General features: G+C 47.7%; 1 protein-coding gene across 5 annotated transcripts in view; it reads left to right on the plus strand.

Moving 5' to 3' along the window:
* The window catches only part of cep112 (centrosomal protein 112), a 516,124-nt gene that overhangs the window by 189,972 nt on the left and 302,788 nt on the right, over positions 1-23,364 (plus strand). For all 5 annotated transcript variants that reach the window (XM_070857896.1, XM_070857897.1, XM_070857899.1 and 2 more), the window contains one exon: positions 18,417-18,571. In XM_070857896.1, coding sequence (XP_070713997.1) covers positions 18,417-18,571 — 155 coding nt within the window. The remainder of the gene's footprint in view (positions 1-18,416; positions 18,572-23,364) is intronic.

Here is a 23,364-nt window from a genome sequence, read left to right on the forward strand (position 1 = left end):
ACGGCTGCCTTTCAGTTCGTACAATTAGACGCAGCCTTCAAATAAATGAAAGTGCATCGTGGATGTTAGGAGCCCCAGGTGTGGGCTCGCAATCTGAACATGTGTCAGCACAGGGACTTCTAAATCTGTTTTTAAAAATGTAACAGAATTCAATTTATTCATTAACAAAATCTTACAATTGTATAGTGCCCATGTAGGAAAATCACTCAAGCTGCTTAACAATGAGGAGAAATTAAGAAGGGGGCAGGGGAAATCATAGGCATGTTGGTAGAGAAAGGTTTTTAAGGGGCTTTTGAAGTCAGTGAAAAGTGGCAAGGTGGAGGGGCCTTTAGGGAGAGAGTTTCAGAAGGCACGAATGTTGTGATTAAAGGATTCATCGCCAGTGGTAATGCAGAGGGGATGAACAGTGAGCAGAGGAGTAGAGAAAACCTGGGACATGGGATTGGAGCAGATAATCCTGATCAGGAGCAGCGAGGATGTGGAGACATCACTTGCAACCAACGTTCTCTCTAAGCTGCGCAGCTGTTTGCTGGTTCTGCGCCGCCTGGGATCAGCTTTCTCAATGTGTGAAACTGTGAATGGGCCGCGCAGACCCTTAAAGGGACCGCGCGCACAAAAAAATGAGGGGTAACATTGCTTGTAAAGTTGCATTTTTTACACTTGGTGTTATATATGCAGACTATAGATATATTCTCTGTGTAGTCACTGTGTAGATGCATAAGATGTAGACTTGTTTACCTGATGTACTATCAATAAGGTTTACACTGTGTATATACATGCTGGCACCACTAGAGGGTGCAACTGGTGGAGACCGGTGTTTCCTGCCCCGGTGACAGGGGCTGTATAAAAGGTGAGTCACTCACTCGAGTTTGGAATAAAGGACCAAGATCATTACAGTTTGAGTACAACACATTGCCTCATGGAGTCATTCATAGGCACATTACTATATATAATACTTGGAAGTGATATATCGTATTGAGCATATGCTGGCTACACGCATATACCCAGAATGTGCAGAAATGAGGTCAAGCACCTCAGGAGTTGGTACTTGGTCTCGCGATGCATTCTGGTACATCCTTGACAGCTCGACCCCAATGACGTGTTGCTGCCCAGATTACTGTGGACGGAGGAAAGCTGTGGCGGTCTCTCTCTTTTCCTAATCCCCAAGTAATGGTCATTTCCAGATTTGCATAGTGAGCTTCCCCACAACTTTGCAACCTGTAGCAAAGAGCACCGAGAGAATCCGGGGTAAAAGAGACGAAACCATTGTGATTTCACATTCCAGAAATGCATGATGAATAATTTCTTTAAAATTAGGAGGGCGTAACCACGAGAGAGAATGAGTCCACAAGTTAGGCATTGGAGGGAGAAATCTTGGGGAAAATAAACATGGAGGGAGCGGAGATCTCAATTAATTAGTGGCGATGAATTTGAGGTACAGTTATGATGGGCCGAATGGCCGCCTTTGGCAAACTTTTATGATTCCATGAAAATGCCTTGTATAAAGAACAGATTTGGGGTTTTGCTGCAAATAGTAAATGATGATCAGTGAGAGAGGGTGGGTGTAAGTTTGTGACGATAACAAAAGCCTTTCGGATTAATATGAACATATAACCATTGTGGGCAAGGTGGGAGAAAAATCCTGAAACTAAAGAAGAAAATAATGAATGAGTTGGATTGAACTATGCCCTAATTGATTTGTTTCTTGGAATCTGCAGTTAAACAGTAACATTCTGCCTTTGTGATGCACTGTTGCGTAACTATTGGAAGAAATACCTCTACTGTTCATCTGTACATGTTTTTTAACTGCAGACTAGTGTCCCTGACACACAACATTTTTGTAACTCAAGAGTGTCGTAGGTTTAAACGTAACCTTTCCTCATCCTGACATGATAAGTCTGATGAAATCACTGCAGTCACTTGCCGTGTTAAACATTTTTTTTCCCTTTCATAAATCAATTAAGACGCACTGTGTGATCAGTGTTGCTAGATCTGACATAGAGCAGTAAACATGTATAATTTATATGTAGTTTAAATTATTTTGTTAGTCTGAATGATCAAACTGTGACTTCTGATTTTTTTTTTGTGGACATTTTGAAAAGTGAAAGTTGATTCGACCAGAGACTGGTAAATGGAAACTTTGTTGCATCATTTGAAGAGCATAGCGTTAAAAACAAATTAGCATGCAGGGCTTGTCATATCTTACTTAATATAAGCAATGGATTAAACATTTCCTGTCAGCAGGCCTGAATTTTGAAGCCATCAAAAGCAGACAGATTCACTGCACTGCTTAGGAATTAATAATTAAATACTGCCGAGATCAAGGAATGCCTTAAGATGAAAGAGCATCCAGTCACTGAAAATTAGATTGTTTGTCCAGACTGACTTTCTTTCCTTCATGAAAGAGTGTTCAAGTTGTCGATGCGCAAAATCTGTGTGAATAAAGTGGAATTAAAGGAATGCTGTCTTTGCAACCAGGACTTGTATACCCTGGAATTCCACTGTGAGATATTATTACACGGACCCATCAAATTTGTCTGTCTGCTATTTTAACAGAGGTAGTAAATAGGTTAATGCTGTTTAAGATAGTAGACAGAGGAACAGGATACAAACGCAGTAATGCAATACTTTTGCACAAGCTCATTTGAATGCCCAGTTCATATATTTTCACTGTCTTTTCATGTGCAATATTTCTCCTCATTAGGCAGTTTTTAGTAAAATGTAGCTTAGCTGTCATGGCACAGTGAATCTGTAATCTGTGCTAATATTTTTCTTAATTATGAATGTGAAATAGAGCGGATTATTACTGACCTCTAGCTTGGCTCCTTTCTGATGACTGGCAATTACAACGTATTTTTGGTTGTATTTCCCGTTAACTGCTTATTTTCATGTATTATTAAAGATGCCTGATCTATGAAATTGAGGAGATTCTAATGTATTTAACTGGAGAATGATAAGTCACCAGATCATTACATAAATGCCATATCACATCAGGACAACAGCAGTAATTCAGTTTTTCACAAAGGTTATTAGTGAGATCGGTTTAAAAAAAAGGAACAGGGTTTTACGGTGCACTGATTTGTTACACGGGAGTGGAGTAAGACATTGGTGATGTGTGAAACAGTGACGTGTCATCAACTGCTTCAGACTTTGAATAGAATGTGGATCTGTCTTCAAAAAAGTGGCTCACGTACAGGGTTCTTCACAAGAACATTTGACTTCAGTGTCAGTTGTAGCTCAGTTGATTCTCTGAGTCAGAAGGTGTGGGTTCAAGTTCTGCCACAGAGACTTGAGCACAAAATCCCCTGCTCTCGAACTCCCCACACTCTCTGCCTCCCCGTGCCCCTCACTCACTGCCTCCCCGCGCCCCTCACTCACTGCCTCCCCGCTCCCCTCACTCACTGCCTCCCCGCTCCCCTCACTCACTGCCTCCCCGCTCCCCTCACTCACTGCCTCCCCGCTCCCCACGCTCTCTGCCTCCCCGCTCCCCACGCTCTCTGCCTCCCCGCTCCCCTCACTCTCTGCCTCCCCGCTCCCCTCACTCACTGCCTCCCCGCTCCCCTCACTCACTGCCTCCCCGCGCCCCTCACTCACTGCCTTCCGCTCCCCTCACTCACTGCCTCCCCGCTCCCCTCACTCACTGCCTCCCCTCACTCTCTGCCTCCCCTCACTCACTGCCTCCCCGCTCCCCTCACTCTCTGCCTCCCCTCACTCTCTGCCTCTCTGCGCCCCTCACTCACTGCCTCCCCGCGCCCCTCACTCACTGCCTCCCCGCACCCCTCACTCACTGCCTCCCCGCGCCCCTCACTCACTGCCTCCCCGCGCCCCTCACTCACTGCCTCCCCGCGCCCCTCACTCACTGCCTCCCCGCGCCCCTCACTCACTGCCTCCCCGCGCCTCTCACTCACTGCCTCCCCGCACCCCTCACTCACTGCCTCCCCGCGCCCCTCACTCACTGCCTCCCCTCACTCACTGCCTCCCCGCTCCCCTCACTCACTGCCTCCCCGCGCCCCTCACTCACTGCCTTCCCTCACTCACTGCCTCCCCTCACTCACTGCCTCCCCGCGCCCCTCACTCACTGCCTCCCTGCGCCCCTCACTGCCTCCCCGCACCCCTCACTCACTGCCTCCCCTCACTCACTGCCTCCCCGCTCCCCTCACTCACTGCCTCCCCTCACTCACTGCCTCCCCGCACCCCTCACTCACTGCCTCCCCGCGCCCCTCACTCACTGCCTCCCCGCGCCCCACTCACTGCCTCCCCTCACTCACTGCCTCCCCTCACTCACTGCCTCCCCGCGCCCCTCACTCACTGCCTCCCCGCGCCCGTCACTCACTGCCTCCCCGCGCCCCTCACTCACTGCCTCCCCGCGCCCCTCACTCACTGCCTCCCCGCGCCCCTCACTCACTGCCTCCCCGCGCCCCTCACTCACTGCCTCCCCGCGCCCCTCACTCACTGCCTCCCCGCGCCCCTCACTCACTGCCTCCCCGCGCCCCTCACTCACTGCCTCCCCGCGCCCCTCACTCACTGCCTCCCCGCGCCCCTCACTCACTGCCTCCCCGCGCCCCTCACTCACTGCCTCCCCGCGCCCCTCACTCACTGCCTTCCCTCACTCACTGCCTCCCCTCACTCACTGCCTCCCCGCGCCCCTCACTCACTGCCTCCCCGCGCCCCTCACTCACTGCCTCCCCGCGCCCCTCACTCACTGCCTCCCCGCGCCCCTCACTCACTGCCTCCCCGCGCCCCTCACTCACTGCCTCCCCGCGCCCCTCACTCACTGCCTCCCCGCGCCCCTCACTCACTGCCTCCCCGCGCCCCTCACTCACTGCCTCCCCGCGCCCCTCACTCACTGCCTCCCCGCGCCCCTCACTCACTGCCTCCCCGCGCCCCTCACTCACAGCCTCCCCGCGCCCCTCACTCACTGCCTCCCCGCGCCCCTCACTCACTGCCTCCCCGCTCCCCTCACTCACTGCCTCCCCTCACTCACTGCCTCCCCGCGCCCCTCACTCACTGCCTCCCCGCGCCCCTCACTCACTGCCTCCCCGCGCCCCACTCACTGCCTCCCCTCACTCACTGCCTCCCCGCGCCCCTCACTCACTGCCTCCCCGCGCCCCTCACTCACTGCCTCCCCGCGCCCCTCACTCACTGCCTCCCCGCGCCCCTCACTCACTGCCTCCCCGCGCCCCTCACTCACTGCCTCCCCGCGCCCCTCACTCACTGCCTCCCCGCGCCCCTCACTCACTGCCTCCCCGCGCCCCTCACTCACTGCCTCCCCGCGCCCCTCACTCACTGCCTCCCCGCGCCCCTCACTCACTGCCTCCCCGCGCCCCTCACTCACTGCCTCCCCGCGCCCCTCACTCACTGCCTCCCCGCGCCCCTCACTCACTGCCTCCCCGCGCCCCTCACTCACTGCCTCCCCGCGCCCCTCACTCACTGCCTCCCCGCGCCCCTCACTCACTGCCTCCCCGCGCCCCTCACTCACTGCCTCCCCGCGCCCCTCACTCACTGCCTCCCCGCGCCCCTCACTCACTGCCTCCCCGCGCCCCTCACTCACTGCCTCCCCGCGCCCCTCACTCACTGCCTCCCCGCGCCCCTCACTCACTGCCTCCCCGCGCCCCTCACTCACTGCCTCCCCGCGCCCCTCACTCACTGCCTCCCCGCGCCCCTCACTCACTGCCTCCCCGCGCCCCTCACTCACTGCCTCCCCGCGCCCCTCACTCACTGCCTCCCCGCGCCCCTCACTCACTGCCTCCCCGCGCCCCTCACTCACTGCCTCCCCGCGCCCCTCACTCACTGCCTCCCCGCGCCCCTCACTCACTGCCTCCCCGCGCCCCTCACTCACAGCCTGCCCGCGCCCCTCACTCACTGCCTCCCCGCGCCCCTCACTCACTGCCTCCCCGCTCCCCTCACTCACTGCCTCCCCTCACTCACTGCCTCCCCGCGCCCCTCACTCACTGCCTCCCCGCGCCCCTCACTCACTGCCTCCCCGCGCCCCACTCACTGCCTCCCCTCACTCACTGCCTCCCCGCGCCCCTCACTCACTGCCTCCCCGCGCCCATCACTCACTGCCTCCCCGCGCCCCTCACTCACTGCCTCCCCGCGCCCCTCACTCACTGCCTCCCCTCACTCACTGCCTCCCCGCGCCCCTCACTCACTGCCTCCCCGCGCCCATCACTCACTGCCTCCCCGCGCCCCTCACTCACTGCCTCCCCGCGCCCCTCACTCACTGCCTCCCCGCGCCCCTCACTCACTGCCTCCCCGCGCCCCTCACTCACTGCCTCCCCGCGCCCCTCACTCACTGCCTCCCCGCGCCCCTCACTCACTGCCTCCCCGCGCCCCTCACTCACTGCCTCCCCGCGCCCCTCACTCACTGCCTCCCCGCGCCCCTCACTCACTGCCTCCCCGCGCCCCTCACTCACTGCCTCCCCGCGCCCCTCACTCACTGCCTCCCCGCGCCCCTCACTCACTGCCTCCCCGCGCCCCTCACTCACTGCCTCCCCGCGCCCCTCACTCACTGCCTCCCCGCGCCCCTCACTCACTGCCTCCCCGCGCCCCTCACTCACTGCCTCCCCGCGCCCCTCACTCACTGCCTCCCCGCGCCCCTCACTCACTGCCTCCCCGCGCCCCTCACTCACTGCCTCCCCGCGCCCCTCACTCACTGCCTCCCCGCGCCCCTCACTCACTGCCTCCCCGCGCCCCTCACTCACTGCCTCCCCGCGCCCCTCACTCACTGCCTCCCCGCGCCCCTCACTCACTGCCTCCCCGCGCCCCTCACTCACTGCCTCCCCGCGCCCCTCACTCACTGCCTCCCCGCGCCCCTCACTCACTGCCTCCCCGCGCCCCTCACTCACTGCCTCCCCGCGCCCCTCACTCACTGCCTCCCCGCGCCCCTCACTCACTGCCTCCCCGCGCCCCTCACTCACTGCCTCCCCGCGCCCCTCACTCACTGCCTCCCCGCGCCCCTCACTCACTGCCTCCCCGCGCCCCTCACTCACTGCCTCCCCGCGCCCCTCACTCACTGCCTCCCCGCGCCCCTCACTCACTGCCTCCCCGCGCCCCTCACTCACTGCCTCCCCGCGCCCCTCACTCACTGCCTCCCCGCGCCCCTCACTCACTGCCTCCCCGCGCCCCTCACTCACTGCCTCCCCGCGCCCCTCACTCACTGCCTCCCCGCGCCCCTCACTCACTGCCTCCCCGCGCCCCTCACTCACTGCCTCCCCGCGCCCCTCACTCACTGCCTCCCCGCGCCCCTCACTCACTGCCTCCCCGCGCCCCTCACTCACTGCCTCCCCGCGCCCCTCACTCACTGCCTCCCCGCGCCCCTCACTCACAGCCTGCCCGCGCCCCTCACTCACTGCCTGCCCGCGCCCCTCACTCACTGCCTCCCCGCGCCCCTCACTCACTGCCTCCCCGCGCCCCTCACTCACTGCCTCCCCGCGCCCCTCACTCACTGCCTCCCCGCGCCCCTCACTCACTGCCTCCCCGCGCCCCTCACTCACTGCCTCCCCGCTCCCCTCACTCACTGCCTCCCCTCACTCTCTGTCTCCCCGCCTCCGCGGCCTCTCTGCCTCACCGCTCCCCTCACTCACTGCCTCCCCTCACTCACTGCCTCCCCGCCCTCTCTGTCTCCCCGCCTCCCCATGCTCCCCCGCCTTTCTGCGCCCTCTGCCTCCCTGTGCCCTGCACTCTCTGCCTCCCCAGCTCTCTGCCTCCCGTTCACTTACATACAGTGCATTTCAACTGCTTGTTCTGATGGATTAGCAGAAAGACCAGCCCCTGACATCAGATATATCTGCTATTTTAATTCAGCCCTCTGCCAAAGCAGCTATTTGTTTATTTCAAAAACATTGATGCAGGGTCAAAGCCAGTTGGCAATTGAAAGGTTATTTTTGCTTGGAGCCCATGACAAATACTTATGAGAACCAGTACATTAAATGGGGAATCTATAAATTATAGGATGTTAGGAAGTACTGCAGCTCCAACAACACTCAAGAAGCTCGACATAATCCAGGACAAAGCAGCCCGCTTGATTGGCACCCCATCCATCACGTAGAAACATAGAAAATAGGTGCAGGAGTAGGCCATTCGCCCTTTGAGCCTGCACCACCATTCAATATGATCATGGCTGATCATGCAACTTCAGTACCCCAATCCTGCTTTATCTCCATCCCCCTTGATGCCTTTAGCCGTAAGGACCACATCTAACTCCCTTTTGAATATATCTAACGAACTGGCCTCAACAACTTTCTGTGGTAGAGAATTCCACAGGTTCACAATTCTCTGAGTGAAGAGGTTTCTCCTCATCTCGGTCCTAAATGGCTTACCCCTTATCCTTAGACTGTGACCCCTGACTCTGGACTTCCCCAACATCGGGGACATTCTTCCTGCATCTAACCTGTCCAATCCTGTCAGAATTTTATATGTTTCCATGAGATCTCCTCTCATTCTTCTAAATTCCAGTGAATATAAGCCTAGTCGATCCAGTCTTTCTTCATATGTCGGTCCTGCCATCCCGGGAATCAGTCTGGTGAACCTTCGCTGCACTCCTTCAATAGCAAGAATGTCCTTCCTCAGATTAGGAGACTAAAATTGCACACAATACTCAAGGTGTGGTCTCACCAAGGCCCTGTACAACTGCAGTAAGACCTCCCTGCTCCTATACTCAAATCCCCTCGCTATGAAGGCCAGCATGCCATTTGCTTTCTTTACTGCCTGCTGTACCTGCATGCCTACTTTCAATGACTGATGTACCATGACATCCAGGTCTCGTTGTACCTCCCCTTTTACTAATCTGTCACCATTCAGATAATAATCTGCCTTCCTATTTTTGCCACCAAAGTGGATAACCTTACATTTATCCACATTAGACTGCACCTGCCATGCATTTGCCCACTCACCTAACCTGTCCAAGTCCCCCTGCAGCCTCCTCGTATCCTCCTCACAGCTCGCACCGCCACCCAGTTTAGTGTCATCTGCAAACTTGGAGATATTACATTCAATTCCTTCGTCTAAATCATTAATGTATATTGTAAATAGCTGGGGTCCCAGCACTGAACCTTGTCACTGCCTGCCATTCTGAAAAGGACCAGTTTATTCCCACTCTTTGCTTCCTGTCTGCCAACCAGTTCTCTATCCGCGTCAATATATTACCCCAATACCATGTACCTTAATTTTGCACACCAATCTCTTGTGTGGGACCTTGTCAAAAGCCTTTTGAAAGTCCAAATACACCACATCCACTGGTTCTCCCTTATCCACTCTACTAGTTACATCCTCAAAAAAACTCTAGAAGATTTGTCCAGCATGATTTCCCTTTCAAAATCCATGCTGACTTGGACTGATCCTGTCACTGCTTTCCAAATGCGCCTCTATTACACCTTTAATAATTGATTCCAGCATTTTCCCAACTGATGTCAGGCTAACCGGTCTTATAATTCCCTGTTTTCTCTCTCCCTCCTTTTTTAAAAAGTGGGGTTACATTAGCCATCCATAGAAACTGAACCAGAGTCCATGGAATGTTGGAAAATGACCACCAATGCATCTACTATTTCTAGGGTCACTCCTTAAGTACTCTGGGATGCAGACTATCAGACCCTAGGGATTTATCGGTCTTCATTCCCTTAAATTTCACTAACACCATTTCCTGATTAATAAGGATTTCCTTCAGTTCCCCCTTCTCCCTAGACCCTCGGTCCCCTAGCATTTTCAGAAGGTTATTCGTGTCTTCCTTAGTGAAGACAGAACCAAAGTATTTGTTCAATTGGTCTGCCATTTCCTTGTTCCCCATTATGAATTCACCTGATTCTGACTGCAAGGGACCTACATTAGTCTTCGCTAATCTTTTTCTCTTCACATATTTATAGAAGCTTTTGCAGTCACTTTTTATGTTTCCTGCAAGCTTACTCTCATACTCTATTTCCCCCCTCCTAATTAAACCCTTAGTGCAACTCTGCTGAATTATACATTTCTCCCAGTCCTCAGGTTTGCTGCTTTTTCTGGCCAATTTATATGCCTCTTGGCACTTTCCCTAATTTCCCTTGTCATCATAAACATTCACTCCCTCCACCGCTGGCGTATCGTGGCTGCAGTGTGCACCATCTACAAGATACACTGCAGCAACTAGCCAAGGCTTCTTCAGAAGCACCTCCCAAACCCACCTCTACTACCTAGAAGGACAAGGGCAGCAGGCAGCCGATCCGACGGTGAAACTGATGGTGACAGTTTGTGTCGTTCCTCCCAGATATCTATGATTTGTTATTCAAATTGAAAATTTTTGCAGAATATGATCAGAACACTCTACCAAAGTTAGCGGTTTAAGGAGGGAAGTGCTGTTCAGTTATCTCCTGTCCTGTGCTCTTCATTGCACCAAGGGTGAGATTGCTCTATAATAATCTAAAAAAAGGTACCAACTTGCATACACATTTACACAGCAAACCTGTTAGCAACTGCTACTGGTTAGAAATAAAGATTTCTCAACAAAAAAAAGGATTTTTCATATTGTCTGAACATATTGGGATATTCAAATGCAAGTTACTAATGGTGTTTGACTTATTTGAATATTAAAATAATCACAGTAAAAATAGCTGTTTTAAAAATTAAAAATGTATCTTTCATTAGATGAACCCAGTGGCGTGATAATTGCAGATATTGCTCTATACTGCTAAGCTTTTTATTTGGAAATATTTTGTAAATTTTTAGTGGAATTGACTTTACACTACTGGAGAAGAATATAAATACTCCATAGAAAGTGTAACATGTGCAAACCCATCATTAGACACCTTCACATTTAAAACTAGTAGTTGAAGGCAAATGCACAGTTCTCTCACCGCCAGCTGCAGTTAACAATATAAATTTACCGGCCCTCAGTCATCCTCGACTCCGAGGGACTGCCGAAGTGAGAGAGGCCGTGGAGAGCCCCTTCCTCCTTCCTGTGTGTTTTTCGCTGTGGCCGATTTGCCAATTGCCTTTTCTGTTTAATGCCTGATGGGATTCAGCACCAGATGGGAGTGTAAACAAGGGGCAGTGGGACTGAGAGGCTTGTTTAATGCTGCTCTCCTGCAACTGGCACTCAAATGCACGTGCCTATTATTAAACACCATCGAGCAGCAAGAAAGAGTGTAGAAGACAGCCTTACTGATCTCTTACTGATCTTTGTATTCACTGTTATCTTGGCTGCTGTTAACCTTTGACCATGTCAGCAATGGTCAGATGAAAGTTTTCTATCATGTAATGGATTTAATTGTTCAGACAAAGCTTACTGACTGTATCCGGTTTCAGTGGCGTCAAGCTTCTATTTACTGGGCCAGAAGGCAGAGACCGAATAGATCAAAGGAAAGATGCAAACTCCACCTACCATTCACTTTTTAATCTGTATTTTTAATTAGCATAGAACTCTCACTGGAGAGGAACTCTTGTAATGGAGACTTAGGATATTTTATGCTTAAATCCAGAATTAATGTTGAGGCTTGAGCTAAATGTTTAAACTTCATTGCTGGCAATGGAGTGTTGTCATCATCATAGGCAGTCCCTCGAAATCGAGGAAAACTTGCTTTCACTCTAAAAGTGAGTTCTCAGGTGACTGCAGTCCAATACGGGATTTACAGTCTCTGTCACAGGTGGGACAGACAGTGGTTGAAGGAAAGGGTGGGTGGGGAGTCTGGTTTGCCACACACACCTTCCGCTGCCTGCGCTTGTTTTCTGCATGCTCGCGGCGATGAGACTCGAGGTGCTCAGCGCCCTCCTGAATGCTTTTCCTCCACTTAGGGCGGTCTTTGGCCAGGGATTCCCAGGTGTCGGTGGGGATGTTGCGCTTTATCAAGGAGGCTTTGAGGGTGTCCTTGAAATATTTCCTCTGCCCACCTGGGGCTCGCTTGCCGTGTAGAGGTTCCGAGTAGAGCGCTTGCTTTGGGAGTCTTGTGTCGGGCATGCGGACAGTGTGGCCCGCCCAACAGAGTTGGTCAAGTGTGGTCAGTGCTTCGACGCTGGGGATGTTGGCCTGATCGAGTGTGGCCCTATCAAAACACGTAGAAAGATTTTCTTTTAAGTGCAGCAGTGTTGAAGAATTGATTTAGTGTAAATTGTTTAGGATCAAACACTCACCATAAAACCCAATGTGTTAGTCACACTTGTAGAAAAGTCATAAGAAATAGGAACAGGAGTAGGCCATATGGCCCCTCGAGCCTGCTCCGCCATTCAATAAGATCATGGCTGATCTGATCATGGACTCAGCTCCACTTCCCCGCTCGCTCCCCATAACCCCTTATCCCCTTATCGTTTAAGAAACTGTCTATTTCGGGCTTAAATTTATTTAATGTCCCAGCTTCCACAGCTCTCTGAGGCAGCAAATTCCACAGATTTACAACCCTCTGAGAGAAGAAATTTCTCCTCATCTCTGTTTTAAATGGGCGGCCCCTTATTCTAGTCCTAATTTCCCTCATCAGTGGAAACATCCTCTCTGCATCCACCTTTTCAAGCCCCCTCATAATCTTATACGTTTCGATAAGATCACCTTATCATGTTTGTTGGTGATAGAAAGCATGAAGCTGTGACCCATGCAGCAAATTTTACAGGCGTACATGTGTTTATTAATGCTACTTTTTGCATTCTACAGGATGGTAAACCTTTATTAAAATAATAGTGTTTTTGTGCAAACAATGGAGTTCCATGTTTACAAAAATGTAAGAGTTTGACCTAAACGACTGATTCCATTATCAGGCCATTACATGGCAGTCGGATGGTTACAAATGGCCTTAGTGCCCTTGAGTTATGAGGAAAACATCAAGCAGGATTTCTGCTTCTGAATGCTAGTCAGTGATCCCTGCTGGAAAGCTCACATGTGAATGTCTGGTAGGAACAGGATTGGACTCTGGAATACTATGTTCAGTTCCGGGCACCACATCTCAGGAAGGATATATTGGCCTAGGAGTGGGTACAATGCAGATTTACCAGAATGATGTCGGGGCTTGAAGGGTTAAATTAGGCTTGTATTCCCTTGTGTATAAAGGATTAAAGGGTTCTAATTGAGGTGTTTAAGATGATTAAAGGATTTGATAAGGTAGAGAGAAACTATTTCCTCTGGTGGAAGGGTCCAGAACTATGGGGCATCACCTTAAAATTAGAGCTAGGCAATTCAAGGGAGAGGCCCGAAAACACATCTTCATACAAAGGGCAGTGGAACTCTGGAACTCTTCCCCAAAACGCTGTTGAGGCTTGTGGGGTGGGGTGGGTGCGGCTCAGTTGAAAATGCCAGAACTGAGATTGATAGGTTTTTGTTACGGAACCAAGGTGGGTAAATGGAGTTAAGATACAGATCAGCCATTATCTAATTGAATGGCGGAACAGGCTCAAGGAACTGAATAGCCTAGTTCTGTTCCTATGACTCGGCTGTGTTGCCCCCAGCCTGCTGACATTCGCTGTTAGGCTCACACCTGAAGACTGGCCATCTGGGCAGAGTATCGGAGAGCAATTGATGACATTGAAATTTACCCCAGATCAGTTGGTTATCTTGGGAGGAGGGAAGATGATTGAGAGAAAGAAATGTCTATAAGAAAGAAAAAAGATTGACTTGCAGTTATATTGCACCTTTCATGACCACCGGACGTCTCAAAGCCCTTTACAGCCAATAAAGTACTTTTGAAATGCAGTCACTGTTGTAATGTGGGAAACGCGACAGCTAATTTGCACACAGCAAGCTCTCACAAACAGCAATGTGATAATGACCAGATAATCTATTTTTGTTATGTTGTTTGAGGGATAAATATTGGCCAGGACACCCGGGGATAACTCCCCTGCTCTTCTTCGAAATAGTGCCATGGGATCTTTTACGTCCACCTGAGAGCAGACGGGGCCTCGGTTTAACGTCTCATCCAAAAGACGACACCTCCGACAGTGTAGCACTCCCTCAAGCACTGCAGTGGAGTGTCAGCCTAGATTTATGTGCTCAAGTCCCTGGAGTGGGACTCGAACTCACAACCTTCTGACTCAGAGGCAAGTGTGCCACAGCTGAAACACACAATTATATAATTATTAAATCTTCTGGCATGTACACGACGGGCCAAATGGCCTCCTTCCGTGCTGTGAATTTCTATGATAAAACATTTTTCTATCGTATCATCAGTTTTTTGCAAGACTTTCTTATTGTTATTCATTTTATTTGTATTTTAGATTGAAGGATGAGAGTTAAACTTTGTGTTTCCTGTCATTAAATAAGTTATTAAATAAGTTATTAAATGCACTCCAGTGTTTCTTTGTATGGGCTAGACCAAATGATTGATGTCCAAAATCAACTTAAAATGCATAAATATTTTACACAGCATCAATAAGTTTTATTAAAAACTATTGTTGGGTTGCCGGCTGAACTCTGAGAATCGGAGCAGACTGAACATGTTTGCTTTGGGGTAAGGAGTACTTCTGTTTTTGTAAAGAGCAGCACCTGTTAATGGCTTTTGTCACCAGACCCTTTCTCATCGCAGTGAAATACAGTTTTTAAAGCTGTATGCACAGCTGTCAGTATCAGACTAATCAATGAAGGGATTTCCGGATCCCCTGGACCCGCTATCCCTTTGGGAACACAGAGATTTACTCAACAACTTTCTTGTTTTATTTCTGTTGGAAAGGAAGGAAAGGAAGAATGAAATCCTTAGCTGCCTGGTTTGGAACATAGCACCCGACATAGTTTCAGAATCCTTTCTCTTTCCTTTTCGTTGTAAGTATTTGGCCCTTTAAAAATCCATCAAGCATATTCAAACTAAAGGCAAGCTATTCATCTTGCCCTGAGGTTTTTAATGGTGACTGCATGAAATGCATATCTTTCACCATAGCTCTCATAAGTACATGTAATCAATGTTGCTGTTGGCTATAATGGATTTTGCAGGCCATTGTCAATCTGGTGTCTCCTATCTTGTTGTGTTGGTGGTCATTCCCAATGATGATGCTGTCATCACCAGCTGCTTCAGTTGATGGATGATTTTTTTTTCCCCTGCATTTATTCCAGTAGCTTCAGTTGGGGTATCCTACTTCTGTTATCTGCTGCCTAATCTCTTATGTGCAGGATGTTTGATGACTGCTCTTAACCAGAAACAGGACAATGGACTTGAACAACTGTGAGATCGCAATTCGGTTTGAAACAAAATAGCCCAGAGATGACTTCTTTATAGTATGATGGAACAGTCTCGTATTTCAGCGAGTAATAGTCCAATAACAAATGCTGCATCAGATAAAACCAGAGCACAGCAGCAAAATGTTTAGCGTCACCTGTGGACTTACAGACATTCAGTAAAGTCAATGTTATAAATGCGTTTGTTTAGCTGTGTCTTTCCAGAACATGCTTCAGTTATAAATAAAACAGAGCGAGACTCACTGTTACTGTCTCTTTCTAAAGTGAAACCATTGCAAAGATTCATTTTTATCTTATTAGTTTTATATATTTCTACAGTTGCCTTATTTGAACAACAATTTGCATTTATAGAGTGCCTTTAGCCAACCGATTTACAAAGGTGTATTCAAAAATAATGGGCGCCAAAACCAAAGGAGATATTAGGAGGGGTGAACTAAAACGCGGTGAAAGAACTGGGCTGTAAGGAACGTGTTGAAGGAGGAGAGGGAGGTGGAGGAGTTTAGGGAGTGAATTCCAGAAAATGGGGCCACAAACTCTTTGCTACCGACAACATCCTTCTCCCCAGCCACTGTCTCAGGTTAAAGCAAATTGTTTGTAACCTTTGCATTCCATCTGACCCCAAGCTGAGCTTCCAGGCTCATAATCCTGTCCATCACAAAGACCACCTTGTTCCACGTTCGTAGCATCACTCATCTCTGCCCTTATTTCAGCCCATCTACTGCAGAAACCTTTTGTCACTTCCAGACTAGACTATTCCAATGCTCTTTTGGCTAACCTCCCATCCACCATCCACCATACACCATAATCTGCAGCTCACCCAAAGCTCTGCTGCCCAGATCCTGTCATTGTCAACACGTGGCTGGAAGGATGGGGTAGAAGGGAAGATCTCAGATTCCTGGGACATTAAAACCGTCACCTATTGGCACCCATGTCTTTGCGGAAAGGGTAAGTAGGGCAATGGGGAATGATTTAAACTAAGGGCTGGTGGGAGGCTGAAATCTACACAGTAAGTGGGAGAGAAAGACCAGCAGGATGGAGACAGTTACCCAAATAACTTCTGTACACGAATGCGTGTAGCATAAGAAATGAAACAAGTGCAAGCAAATCCAGCTTAACGGCATGATGTAGTAGCCATTACAGGCTGCAAGCTGGGCATGATTGGGAGCTAAATATTCTAGGCTCTAGGATCTTTAGAGAAGACTGGGAAACTGGGCAAAGACAGGAAGCAGCAGTATTGATCAAATACACAATTACAGCACTAGAAAGAAGGGATTTCAGTAACGGTGATCAGTTAAGGAACATCAGAGGATGCAAGAATCTGGTAAGAGCTTTCTACAGATCTCCTGATAGTAGTGATGTAGTGGAGGTGTATAAATATGGAGATCAGGGAGGCATGCAGCCACAGTGGCCTCCCCGCTCAGGCCACCGGTTAAAATTGCAGTCAGGACCCAAGGATGTCGTCTAACCCCGATACGCAAATTTAAAGAAGGACCCCGCCAGCTTCAGGCGGGCGTCCTTGCTGCCTGCTCAGAAGCGCGGGTTGAAATTCCAAACAGCGGATTTGGAGCAAGATGTTGGCGGGTAAGTCACCTGGCTGATTTTAACTGCTGACCCTCCCAGTTTTCGCTAGACATGTTGAGTTAAAATCGCCCCGTAAGTTTCCAACCTATAAAACTGCCATTCTGATTAATCTAGTATAAACTGAAGAGATTGAGTGAATTGCATGTCCTGGTCACTGATCACTTCAATCTCATTTGACGTGTGGTAATAATAGTGCTTTGAAATTCATGAAGAAAGTGGAGTGTGGATTCCAACAGGCCCAAAGGTCACTGTGCCACTTTTGTATCTCGCTTCATGAAAGACTAATTTATTTGCTGCTTCCATTGTGTGGAAGATATGTCTCTCTTTGTGCATTTTCTCCCTCTGTGTCATACTCGTGGTCCTTCTTTCTCCTTCTGATATCTTCCTTCCTGTGATTGAAAGGAACTGGAAGTGTTTGTTTAGGTGCCCAAGCAAGGGAAAGCCTGTGATTTTACCTAGTCATTTCTTGGAGGAACTAGTGTTCTTTGTTATTTCTTCAGTTAATTTGCTGACTTTACTCGTTTTGTGGAGAATAAAATACTGCACCTGGGACTGAATGATCTTTCTTTATGCTTGATCAGACAACAGCTGTATCTGCTTGAGGGTTCCAGCAGAAGTAATTATTTATCCGCTTGGTCATTAAACGATTGAAGCGTATTTTTAGTTTATGAAAAACAGATGTTTGATATCATATTTTTTGTATCTAAAATTACTTTCTACTAAGCATAATCTCTCAGTGTTTCAAAAATAATTATTCTAAACTTGTGACATTTTGGGAATGGCACAAAAATGTAGTCCCAGTTCTGAAAATTTTAACAATGAATGTGCAAGCGGGCATTCCATTTGTGGTTATAATTAAGGATCAGTGTGTTTCATGCCAGAATGGTAGAGAGAGAGGGCGAGCTGACTGACGGTCAGGGTTCCCCATCCCAACATAAAACCTGCTGGATCTTTGATTTTAACCATTAGCAGAACCGGTTGTGATGTAATTAGCGAGCTCTGGAAGTTGAGTTAGTTCCCGGAATGTAGACTTTCATTTCACTTTCACTGCTTATTAATATCCACCAATGGGATCGCCAGGATTCTTTAATCCATTTACTAATCCTTAAGTAGTCCAACAAAGATGTGAAAAGCAGCTCGGGTTGCCACTCGCCTGGTTGTGGATCAGACACCTTGTTTATAACTGGACTGCTCAGAAGTCTCTCGAATGTAAACAAGGCAGAAAAAAATCAGAATCTACAAATAAAAGTCATTTTATTTCTACTTGTGTTTCTGATATATTAATAAATTAGTTATTGTGGTTTAGATTTTCAATGAACTGACTGATTTCAAACCATCATCCACCTTATGCACCAGCCCCAGTTTTGGACTTGGCAAATGCAGGAATCTGAAAAGAAGCAGATTTATAAAAAAAAAAACAATTCTGCCAGTGAATATTGCGATATTTTGAATTCTCTTAATTCTCTTTTTGAGGTATATTATGAAGTGTACATAAAACTGTATTGTGACTATTGAATGGGGATCATAAGGTTCAAGGTATAGTCACTGCATTTATTTCAAATGAGGGGGTGTTTGGATTTAAGTTGCCGCTTTCCATGGACAGGAAGCAAAATTTGACACAGATTGCATCATAGAAGCTGCATGTACATCCATAAGCGATCTGTACCTTGTCTAAGAAAACTTTGGCAGGGGAGCGTATTTAACTGGTCGTTTGCACCTGCAGAACCAAATGGTGAAAGAGCTGGAGGCTCGTGTACAGCAGTTGACTGTAGAGGCCGAGAATAGCACTTTGGTGCGACAGAAACTGACCCAAGAAAAGGGAGAAGTGGAGCAGCGCTGCCAGATGATATGCTTGGAGCTGCAGGAGGTAAAGTTAAGGTACGTAGTACCCAGAAAATAGTATGAAATGAAATCTCCCTCTCCCTGCAACAGGAGTGTTCTGTTCTGTGCTTGAGGAGCAACTTTGGGGTCGAATAGAGGATCCCAACTTTTTATTTGCTCATGCTGCCCACTTGACCTGGGAGTATATTATGTTTTCTATTCCGTGCTACTGATATCTTTTGCCTTGACGACCGCAGAAAATGTAAAATTTAAGGAAATGTACAATAATAATGAAAGAAAAGGATACAAATGGTAATAATACGGATCACTTAATTGTGACAGGCTATTCTTAAAAGATTTGCTTTTTGTATATTCGTGATGCACTCAGAGACAACTGTAATAAGAACACATGTGTCACAGAAGTGAACTTAGTTATTACTGTGTCTGAGAGGGGGCCTCACAAAAGTACACGAGATCAAAAACAGTATCGAAGAGGTAAATTCAGAATGCTCTATTAATTTAAACTGCCAGTAAAACAGGGAGGGCATTGGATAAAGCTAGTCAAAGATTTAAGATTGGTATCGTGGAAATTCTTCACAGGGAACATGTTGAGTGGAGTTCTAGGTAGAATAGTGGAGGCATTTAATAAGCAGCTGGAAACCAGTGGTTGATCTTTTGAATTAATGCGTTAGGAAGGTCCGAATAACAATGGACGTTACAGAATCTCTAATATGAGTGTTTCTGCAAGCCATGGTTAATTTTGTATTTAATCTTCAGCATCCAAAAGATAGGTGACAACACCCGGATTAAACTCCACGGACAGGAGAAGGAGCACGTGAAGTTTTACAGCTGGATTTCTGTGAGGACCTTTTAATAGAAACAGTATTAATGATTCCGTGTGATGTATGCCTTTTGCATGCTTGATCTGTTAAGAAAATAAATAAAGGCACAAGCAGCTCCATTAAAATGAATAGGAACAGAAAGTCCTAAACTGAACTCATTGGGGCTGATAATGCAATAGTGAGGGTTAATTAATAACCTTGCAGTAAAGGGGCCCTTAGGAAAGAGTGACCATAATATGGTAGAATTTTATATTAAGTTTGAAAGTGATTTAGTTAAATCTGAAACTAGGGTCTTAAATCAAACAAAGTAAACTACGTAGGTATGAGGAGCGAGTTGGCTACTGTAGATTAGAAACTACATTGAAAAGCAATGGCTAGGATTCAAAGAAATGAATACATAATTTACAACAAATATACACTCCTTTAAGGCATTAAAACCCCACAGGAAAAGTGGTTCAACCATGGCTTACGAGAAGTTAAAGATAGTATTAGATCAAGGGAAGAGGCTTATAATATTGCCAAAAAGAACAGTAAGCCTGAGGATTGGGAGGATTTTAGAATTCAGCAAATGAGGACCAAGAAATCGATAAAGAAAGGGAAAATAGAATGAGAGTAAACTAGCGAGAGACATAGGGCCCGAACTTGGTGGCGGCCTGCTACCAGCGAGTTTTTTGGGCGGTCTCCGCTCGGTGCCAGTTTCCACTAGGCTTCCCGCCGGCGGGAGGAGAGGACCGCTGGGAACTGCCTGCTGACGGCTGCTAGCGCGCAAGGGGTGTTAGTGTCCTCCCGCCTGCCGAGCTGGCAGACTCCTCCGGGTGGGAGTCGGCGGCAGCAGGGGGAAGGACCGTTGCGTGTAGGCAGGTCTAACCCAAACGGTAAGTATGATGACCTGCAAAAAAAGGCTAGTAAACTTTTTTAATTTATTTTTTTTTGCAGCGATTCCTGTGGATGGGTCCCCTGAAGATTTTCCAGTGGTTTTTTTTTCTGAGCAAATTTTTATTTTTATGTCCCCCGACCCTCCGGGCCCGACTCAATCCTCGGCGGCACTTTGGCGAGGATTGCATTTGCCGCCAAGATTGGGAGCTCCCGCCCACTGCCGCCCAGATTCACAGTATAAGTCGTTTTTTGCCTCTGGGCGGTTTTTGCAGATCTCTTGGAGGAATCTCCCTGCCAAAGTACCGCCGGGGGTCTCAGCAGTCCTATGGGCGGCACTTGGGCGGGCCTTAGCATTGACCAAGCTCAGGCCCATAAAAACAGACTGTAACAGCTTTGAAAAGTATGTAAAAAGGAAAAGATTAGTGAAAGTAAATGTGGGTTCCATACAGGCTGAGACAAAATAAATTATAATGGGGAATAAGGAAATGACAGTGAAATTAAACAAATACTTCGTGTCTGTCTTCACGGAAGACGCAAAAAACCTCCTGGAAATAGTGGAGAACCAAGGGTCTAGCGAGAATGTGGAACTGAAAGAAATTAGTATTAGTAAAACAAATAGTACTGGAGAAATTAATGGGACTCAAAGCTGAGAAATCCCCTGGACCAGATGGCCTACATCCTGGGGTTCTGAAAGAGGTGACTATAGAGATAGTAGATGATTGGTGTCCTCTTCCAAAATTCCATAGATTCTAGAACGGTTCCCGCAGATTGGAAGGTAGCAAATGTAACCCCACTATTTAAGAAAGGAGGGAGAGAAAACGGGAAACTACAGACCAGTTAGTCTGACATCAGCAGAAGGGAAAATGCTAGAATCTATTATTAAGGATGTGGTAACAGGGCACTAAGAAAATAAGAATAGCATTGAGCAGTCAACATGGATTTATGAAAGGGAAATCATGTTTGACGAATCTGTTTTTTGAGGTTGTAACTAGCAGAATAGATAAGGGGGACAAATGGATGTAGTATATTTGGATTTCCAAAAGGCATTCAATAAGGTGCCACATAAAAGTTTACTACACAAGATAGGAGTTCATGTGATTGGAGGTAATGTTTTAGCATGGATAGAGAATTGGTTAATGGACAGAAAACATAGAGTAGGGATAAACGGGTCATTTTCAGCTTAGCGGGTTGTAACTAGTGGTGTGCCGCAAGGATCAGTGCTGGGCCCTCAGCTATTTACAATCTATATTAATGACCTCGCTGAAGGGACTGAGTGTAATGTATCCCAAGTTTGCTGACGATACAAAGTTAGGTGGGACAGTAAGCTGTGAGGAGAATACAGAGAGTCTGCAAAGGGATTTAGGTAGACTAAGTGAGTGGGCAGTAAGGTGGCAGATGGAGTATAATGGGAAATGTGAGGTTATTCACTTTGGTAGGAATACAAAATCAGATTGCATTTTAAATGGTGAGAAACTTTTAAATGTTGATGTTCAGAGAGATTTGGATGTCCTTGTGCAAGAAATATAGAAAGCGAGCATGCAGGTTCAGCAAGCAATAAGGTAGGCAAATCGCATGTTGGCCTTTATTGCAAGAGGGTTGGAGTATAAGAGTAAGGAAGTCTTTCTGCAATTGTACAGGGCCTGGTGAGACCACACCTGGAGCACTGTGCACAGTTTTGGTCTCCTTATCTAAGGAAGGATATACTTGCCTTGGAGATGGTGCAACGAAGATTCACTAGATTGATTCCTGGGATGAGATGGCTGTCCTAGAATAGGCCTATATTTAGAAGTTTAGAAGAATGAGAGGTGATCTCATTGAAACATACAAGATTCTGAAGGGGATTGACAAGGTAGATGCTGAGAGGCTGTTTTCCCTGGCTGGAGTGTCTAGAACTAGGGGTCACAGTGTCAGGATAAAGGGAAGGCCATTTAAGACAAAAATGAGGAGAAATTTCTTCACTCAGAGGGTTGTAAAACTTTGGAATTCTCTGCCCTGATGCTGAATCTTTTAGTGTATTCAAGGCTGAGGTCGACAGATTTTTGGACTCATGGAGAAACAAAAGATATGGAGATCGGGCGGTAAAGTGGACGGTGATCCACCATGATTTTATTGAATGGCGGAGCAGGCGCGAGGGGCCGTCTGGCCTACCCCTGCTCCTAATTATTATGTTCTTCTGTTCTTTTTGGAGCCATGCCTTTAGCTGTCGAGGCCCCAAGCTCTGGAATCCCCTCCCTAAAGCTCTCCATCTCTCTACTTCTCTATCTCTCTCCTCCTTTAAAATGCTCCTTAAAATCTCCTTTAAAATGCTGCTTAAAACCTACCATTCTGCCCTAATGTGGCTCAGTGTCAAATTTTATTTGATCATGCTCCAGTGAAGGGCCTTGAGACATTTTACTACGTTAAATGTGCTATATAAAACCAAGTTGTTGTTGTTGTTCTAACCTCCCCTCCCTCTCCTGCCATGGCCTTTAATTCTGTTCACACTGTTATTCTGAATTTTCCGCAAGTCCCTATTTTTTCCATTCTGCTAAACGTAACCTATTTTATCCTTCCTGGCCCCTTATCTCACAAATATTAATTTGAAAGGTTTTACTTGGCTATTTTTGAGCTGCCTACCATTTCAGGAGCAAGTTTAAAAGAACTCCAGTTCTTTAAAGTCAGTTCTTCAATCATTTTAAAGCTCTAGCTGCAAAGGGACCCGATAACAACTGGACAATTAAATCGGCACTCAATGAGGTTAATAACATAAGAAATACAATTTTATTTTATCCTTTAAATAACATCCTTTTGAAAGATGGCTGCATTTTTCATTTTGGTGCAAAAATGCGATTGCGGTCCTCAAACAGAAAATAATGTGGCTTGATATGGATTTGCACATTCACTCTTTGATCATTTATGATTCTGATTTGGTTTAAAACCAGTCTTTAAATATTTGCTTGAGGGCAGTTATAACATGTGCTTCTAAATGTGCATCATTAAATGTTTAAAGATAGTTGCAAAATGTGCATTATAAACAGCGAATGGCATGTTTGGATTTGAATTTTTTGCATAAGGGAGCAAGTTTTAAGAAAAATGCATGTTTTAAAGAAAAGTGAAAATCATTAAATATCAGGCTAAAAAATAATGTACCGG

Source organism: Pristiophorus japonicus, chromosome 16, assembly GCF_044704955.1.
Source record: "Pristiophorus japonicus isolate sPriJap1 chromosome 16, sPriJap1.hap1, whole genome shotgun sequence".
In the NCBI taxonomy this organism is placed as follows: domain Eukaryota; kingdom Metazoa; phylum Chordata; class Chondrichthyes; family Pristiophoridae; genus Pristiophorus; species Pristiophorus japonicus.